The sequence below is a fragment of the Crocuta crocuta genome, unplaced genomic scaffold, assembly GCF_008692635.1.
Source record: "Crocuta crocuta isolate KB4526 unplaced genomic scaffold, BGI_CrCroc_1.0 scaffold81, whole genome shotgun sequence".
In the NCBI taxonomy this organism is placed as follows: domain Eukaryota; kingdom Metazoa; phylum Chordata; class Mammalia; order Carnivora; family Hyaenidae; genus Crocuta; species Crocuta crocuta.
The window spans coordinates 2,075,649-2,083,191 of NW_027527808.1; the positions used below are offsets into that span (position 1 = coordinate 2,075,649).

Here is a 7,543-nt window from a genome sequence, read left to right on the forward strand (position 1 = left end):
GTCTAACCACGCCATCTGACAGATGAGGAATGTGGGGTCCAGAGAAGTTTAAATGTCTTGCCCAAGGTCACTCAGTTAGGTAAAAGCAGAGCAGGAATCAGAATTTGGGTCCTTTTCCCAAAGTGCCCCCACTCCCCAGAGCTTCGTTGTGAAAGAAATTGGGCCACATTTGAAGCAGTGTCTCAGATGATATTAGCTCTGAAGTTATTTTAATTATAAATCATCACTGGAAACTAATGAAGGCATCAAAGCTGTGATGCTGGTACAGACCAGAAGGGCTGGGGAAAGTATAACTAGAAGAGATAACATTTCCTGAGGGATTTTAAATATAAGTAATCTATATTTAAAATATCATGATTTTAGCGAGTAACAGAGCANGCTGAATAAAAATCACATCCTAATTTAACTATACTGAATAAATTAGAAATGACACTTCTTGGATTTTTCTTTAAAAGTTTTTAATGCAAGACTTCTGCCCATCTATTGTTCATGTCATTAATCCATGGTAATACATACGATGAAAATAAACAACTAATTTTTTTCTTGTGGAATTTATTTTTAAATATAATTTATTGTCAGATTAGCTTACATACAACACTTAGTGCTCATCCCAACAAGTGCCCTCCTCCATGCCCATCACCCATTTTCCCCTCTCCCCCAACCCCCCCCCAGTTTGTTCTCTGTATTTAAGAGTCTCTTATGGTTTGCCTCCCTCCCTCTCATTTGCCACTATTTTCCCTTTCACTTCCCCCATAGTCTTCTGTTAAGTTTCTCCAGATCCACATATGAATGAAAACATATCATATTTGTCTTTCTCTGACTGACTTACTTCACTTAGCATAATATCCTTCAATTCCATCCACATTGCTGCAAATGGCAGGATTTCATTCTTTCTCATTGCCATGTAGTGTTCCTTTGTATAGATAAACTATATCTTCTTGATCCATTCATCAGTAGATGGACACTTAGGCTCTTTCCATGTTCTGGCTATTGTTGAGAGTGCTGCTATGAACATTGGGGTACATGTGCCCCTAGGCATCAGCACTCCTGTATCCCTTGGGTAAATTCCTAGCAGTGCTATTGCTGGGTCATCGGGGAGTTCTAGTGTTAATTTTTTGAGGAACCTCCATACTGTTTTCCAGAGCAGCTGTACCAATTTGCATTCCTGCCAACAGTGAAAAAGGGTTCCCGTTTCTCCACATCCTCACCAGCATCTGTAGTTTCCTGATTTGTTCATTTTAGCCACTCTGACTGGAATGAGGTGGTATCTCAGTGTGGCTTTGATTTGTATTTCCCTGATGATGAGTGACGTTGAGCAACGTTTCATGTGTCTGTTGGCCATCTGGATGTCTTCTTTGGAAAAATGTCCATTCCTGTCTTCTGTCCATTTCTTCACTGGACTATTTGTTTTTTGGGTGTGGAGTTTGATGACTTCTTTATAAATTTTGGATACTAGCCCTTTATCCGATATGTCATTTGCAAATATCTTTTCCTATTCTGTCCATTGCCTTTTAATTTAGTTGTTTCCTTTGCAGTGCAGAAGCTTTTTATCTTGATGCGGTCCCAATAGTTCATTTCTGCCTTTAATTCCCTTGCCTTTGGAGAGGTGATAAATGACTAATTATTAAGACCTTTCAAGATTCTTTGTGATGAGTGATATTATTTTCCTCATAAGAGAAATTTATGGGCCATCTAAAAAATTTTGTTTACAAGGGTAGAAATATTGTAAATATATACGTATAGTACAAAAGCATGCTGGCACTAAAGATTCTGAGTGTATCAATTTTTTTTCTTACTGTATCAAGATAGAAATGAGTTTTCCTACATTCATTTTTCTATATACCACTGGCTTATCATTATCATTCCATCCTGATTCCCAGGAAGACCCCATTCCACATGTACTATCATTTCCAAAATCCTGTCACCTTGGAGGGCTTTAGAAAGAAACTGAGGGCGCCTGGTAGCTCAGTTGGTTAAGCATCTGACTTCAGCTCAAGTCATGATTTCACGGTTGGTGAGTTAGAGCCCCACGTCGGGCTCTGTGCTGACTCAGAGCCTGGAGCCTGCTTCCAATTCTTTGTCCCCCTCTCTTCCTCCCCTGCTCATGCTCTGTCTCTCTCTCTCTCAAGAATAAGTAAACATTAAAAAAATAAAATAAAAAGCTGAACGATTTCTTTGGAAAACCATGTAATCTTGAAAATGATTGCCCCTCACCGTCCCCCTCCAAACCCAAAGAAAGAGTACCAGGCAGGTTATGATACAGGGATCATTGGCGTGACCAGTGGAGGGTGCCACATGTGTTACAGCGCCACAGCGCTTTCTGCAGGGCCAGCAAAATGACAGGCTTTACTTCTTACCGCATTGGCAGCCATCTAAGCCTAGGTATGAGTAAGACAATCTAAGGGAGTCTGAGCACAATGCTGCTCGATAATGCTTTAATGCCATTTGAAATCACGGTGCTAAAATTAAACTGACACTTGGCAGAAATAACCATAACCCTTTCCATCACAGCGTTAGGATAGGCAGAGAGTGTCTGTGCGGCCCAGGCAGTGCTCAGAACAGAGCTGCGCATCCCCAGAAGCGCCAACATGCGAGGCCACACAGAGAAAACTTTGGGAGCTAAAGCTGGAGACCCACAATCACAAAAATGCTCCAGTCTCTGTTCCCTTCCCAGAGACCCAGAAGGCACTGCTCAAGTTCAAAGTCCAAACTTCTCTCTGCCTTCCTGTCTTCGTTTTTTAATCAGAGTAGGGAGGAGGAGCTCCGTGGCTGGGCAAAGAAAAGGCAAGCTCTGTTTTGTCGTCTGCCAGAGTGGGCTTTCTCCCTCTCCTCCCCGTCAACCTCAGGATCAAGGCAAACTTCTTCCAGGCTGGGAGACAGCACTCCTTAGCCGGCAGGACTGCTTTTAAGGCCATGGGAAGGCACCCCTTTCCCCCCCTGGGGCCCAGAGTACTTACTGCCTCTGTTCTGGCAGCATTTTGTTCTAACCTGAAGCATATGTCAGCTTCCTCACTACACAGCTCAGTCAAATGCAACTAAAGGGTTAAGCAAATTCCTTGAAACGAGACAAGGAAGCCTCCCGGAGCTGTGCAGGTGCAGAATTACAGCCTGCCACTGCTCATCAGGCCAGATTCCGAGCCCCTGCACCAGCTTTCAGAGACAGCAGTGTTTGCTTTCCTTATGTTGCAGTTTAAAAAAAAAAAAAAAAAATTAAGTAAATTTTCTGTTCTCTCAGCACAGGACTATGCACACAGTAGATGTGCATGCAGCTCTCAGGAAAAAGAAATGTACTGAACGGTTTTAAAAGATTTCAGCAGCGTTCTCTCCCACGCCGGAAGTCCCAGCCTGAGTCGGGCCTTCCTAGCCCACCGATGGCCAGCTTAGGGCCAGATCATCTGATGTAACAGTGAAAGGGCTGAGGCTCCTTGTGGGAGTCAGGCCAAAGCCCCGCGCTGCAATGAAGTCACCTTATTCAGTAGCAAATTCGCACAGTCTAGAACTCCCCAAATAATGAAACTGTTAAACGTAAGAAAACTGGCAACCAGACAAAATGAAAAGGAGAGAAAATTTATCTTCTCTTGGCCTACAGAGGGAAAGACCAAGGTATGTAAGACATATACAGCTGAATAGTTTGTTCTTCCTTTTTTATTTAGTCACAACACATTGGTACAACAGAGGTCAAACCCAGTTCAGTGGAGGTCGTTTAACTTACACCTGCTAAAAGAATAAAATTGTGAACTGATGCTTTGCCAGCCTGAACCCATTTAAACCAAAAGAAGGCAGCACGCCTTTTAAAATATCTCAACCACCACATTGCCATGCACCAAAAAGGAAAACACAACATAAAAATTTCCAGTTGAAAGAAAACATAGCAGTTTCAGGAAGAATTAGGTTATGCATTTAACAGGTTCCACTGGACTATTTGATTGACCACTTGCACGCCGTGATCATTTATCGATGTTAACGTTTGTGAATTTGAGATCCGTGAGATAAAAAACTCATTGCATCGCTTGGGGCTGGCAAATGCAGGCATATCCTATGCAGTTACCTTCAGTCTCCTCCCCAACAAGTCCAACTGGGGATCAACCTCCAAGTGGCTCTCTCCTAACTGAGCCAGAACTGCAAATCCTGGCAGTTGGTCACATGATCTCAGGGCCCCTGATGGGTTATACATTCACCTTACTGCTGCAGGACGCAAGAGAAGGAACTCTTCTTCTTTCCTGGATAAAGCTGATTGATTGATCATCTGATTTGTCAACGCTTTGTTCCGAAATATAAAATTCAACATAGTTCCCCCCGCAAAAGAACATTACCTATACAACGCCTTAACTGTCAAAACATTAACAAAGAGCATCATGTTAACATTGACCTTAGTGGTTTGGAAAATTAATTCTAAACACAGACTCCAACTATACAAGAAGAAAAACAGACCAAAATACTAGAATGTTAAAATTCCCAAAACTTTGAGGCAAAAATGGAATCATTCTTCGACAGAGAGGTTTACAAAGTAATTAGGCACAGAACAAACCTATTACCAAGTGCTGCCTTATACTCACTATTTCCATTTAATGTTTGGAACAAAATTTAACAACTAGTTTTTAAAAACTGCTAATATATGACATGATAAAAAAGACATTAAAAGAAGAAAAAGTAAACCAACAAACCTTTAGTCTTTCAACAAAATTTATCTGAACGTGTACCTTTTTCCTTTTTTACTTTTACTGACGACTTTAAGGTGATGTTGGCAACAGCCCAGCTCAGCTGGGATTTTAAGCGTTCCCCTCCCTCATTCTACAGCATCAGGTCTTTAAAAAGCTCCAATCTCTGTCCCCCAAGGTCTATAGGGCTTGCCAAGGTTTGCTGCTGCCTGCGTGGGTGCCGAAGGGCTCAGTGCATTGGGAGACAGTAAGTGAAAGGAGCCAAAGGAGAAGGGGAAGGCCGACAAGGAAGCCACGGAGGAGAGCAGGGGCGGCGAGAGTTTGGAGGCGGAGGTGACCACGGGGAGCACCGGTCCGAGGCCGCCGCTAGGGGGCGCACGCAAAGCAGGCGCCTCCGGATGTGCCGAGGTCAACCTGCCCTGGTGGTGTGGTTCCGTGGGCGAGGCCGTGGTTCCAGCGTTCCCGTGGCCGTTCTGGGGCAGCAGCAGGGGGTGCGCGACGTGCGGGTGATGTCCGAAGGCGCTGCCCCAGGGAATGTGTCCAAGACCTGCGTGGGCGCCGCTGGCCGCTTCCCGCTGGGAGGCGTAGTTGTTAAGATGCGAGACCAGTCGAACTCGAAGTGGGTCAGAGGCATCTAGTCCTTCAATGATGCTCAGGTAACGGGCAACTTCCGCCAGGCACTCCCGAAACCCCAAACTCCGATAGTCCATAGCCAGGGCGTGTGCGTCAAAATAGCCTGGGGAAAAGAACAAAAGAAAAACCTCAGGCTTTGCTCATTTCCCGCATTTCTTCAATACCAAAGGCAGCCCTTACTAACAAATACCTACATCCTTAAAAAACAGCATGCACGGGCTCTTACGAAGGTCCAAATATTCTGAAGCTGACCAAAGTCTTTGCATTAATCAACATGAGAAGTATGTGTGTGCTAATGTAAGTTCAAAGCCCAATTAGAAACTGCTGAGCAGAAAGTGGAATTATACCCTACCAGCAGATGAAACTATGTTCATTCCTTTAATGTTTTCCCCCAACAACAACAAAAAATACATCAAGGACAGAGAAACCACAGAGCAGTGAAATTCATTAGACACACAGATGTAAGTTATCATCATGGAGTTTTTAGGCACTTGGTCCCGGGCAAAGCATTTTCCGGCTGGAGACAGACACACAGACCCTGGTCTCCCACCTTCTGTTAGGTTTTTCCTAATTAACCACAACAGGTTTCTTACCTCAAAAGTCCTAGGAGCTTTTTTTTTTTTTTTTCCAATCCCGTAGATAAAATTAAGACCATACACTTCTTTTTTTCTTTAAGGCTTTTCCTCAAAATGGCAATAAACATATATGGTGAGAGCTACCTGATTTTAATCAGGGCTGTCACAACTTTCGGGCACCTCATGGGATACCAAGTATTCTCTAATTAGCTTAGTTTGAAGAGGACTGGGGTGATAAATTCACCAGAGAAACTCCTATGTGCATTTGAAAATGCACTGACAGAGAGCTGTACACAGCACATCATTCTCTCCCCCACACCCAAAGCATACAGGAAAAATAAGGCGAGGCAGTGACTGCACCAGTGCTGCCCGCCGCAGCTGCTCACTCTACCCAGAACACTCAGGGCCGCCACCAGACTAAGGATATGTACCTTTCCCTCCCGCAGTGTGCAGCATTTTCAGGTGATCCACGGTCATCTGCAGAATTTCGGCTTTTTCTAGCTTCGCAGATCCCTGCAGAAGAGAATGGGGGGAGGGGGGGATGATATGGCACACGGTGCCTTTGGGGAACAACTTAAAAACAGATACGCACGTTTGTAGCTATGCTTTGTAAATCATAAAAGTACAAACGAAAACAAAATGAGCTGTTCTCATAAAATATGTTGGAATCTGTATATGAATTCATCTCTTTGGCATAAGCAATACGGTTATTGTTCAAGACACTGATGAGGTTCAGATTAATGAGGGGAGGGATTCAGAAGGTGTGGATGGCCACATTGGGAGCTCTATCTACCCACTTTCTCCATTACCTGCTTCTCAAAAGCACTGGGTACCAGCCTCCTCAGTTCAGACAAACTGTTATTAATCCGGTCCCGTCGGCGTTTCTCAATGATCTGCAGAAAGCGGGCAAAACAAAGGAGGGTATTTCCATCAAGACTGCCAATTTCAAAATGAAGAAAGGTAGTTCGTTCCATTAATTAATAACAAAACAAAGCAAGAAGCACTGTAAAGAGACTCACGCCTCTTCGTCTTTTCCGGGCCAAGATCTGTGAAGATGTAGTTGGGGACATGGAACCTAGAGCTGAACTCAAGTTTCTGAAAGGGGGGAAAAAACAGAAACCGCTGTAAGCCTGGGGAGGTGATATGAGGGGTCTCCCCTTCACCCTCCGCGCACAAACTGTTTTGGCAACTTGGGTTTGAAAGCGCCTCCGGCGTCCCTCACCCCGGACGGGGGCATAACCCAGATGCGCAGAGGTCGGTGGAGGGCACCGACGTGCCGCGGCCCTCGGCCCCTGTCACCGCGGCCAGCCGGCGCTCGTCTCCTGCCCGGGTTCCGCTCTGCCGCCGCCAACTCACCCATTCTCGTCCGCACTCTCCTTTTCCACTTCGATGGTCTCGTCCAGCTCGCTATCCGAAGAGCTGTACTCGGGGTGGGCTCGCTTCATGTTGGCTGCGCGTGGGCTCCGGGGGAGGGTCGGTTCGGCGCGGCGGGCAGGGAGGAGTTAACAGCAGCGGCGCCTCTCCGCGCTCGGGGGCTCGCGTTCCGCACACACTGATCCAGCTCACGCTCTGCCTCCGGTTAAAATTCAACCATCCCTTTCCCACGCTGCGCCCCTACTCAGGTCCCCGGGGAGGGCAGGCGGGGTGGAGGAGGCGGGCGAGGGGGCGGAGGGGCGG

At 45.6% G+C, this 7,543-nt stretch overlaps 1 protein-coding gene across 1 annotated transcript; it reads right to left on the reverse strand.

The window, feature by feature from the left end:
* Positions 1–3,627: 3,627 nt before the first annotated feature.
* HEY1 (hes related family bHLH transcription factor with YRPW motif 1) lies at positions 3,628–7,525 on the reverse strand. Its single transcript, XM_077774264.1, has 5 exons — positions 7,223–7,525; positions 6,886–6,961; positions 6,676–6,759; positions 6,298–6,379; positions 3,628–5,394 (listed from the first exon to the last, which is right to left on the reverse strand). Exons 1-5 carry the CDS (start codon positions 7,309–7,311, stop codon positions 4,808–4,810), a joined length of 918 nt encoding a protein of 305 aa, XP_077630390.1. The 5' UTR covers positions 7,312–7,525; the 3' UTR covers positions 3,628–4,807.
* Between the last annotated feature and the right edge of the window lie 18 nt (positions 7,526–7,543).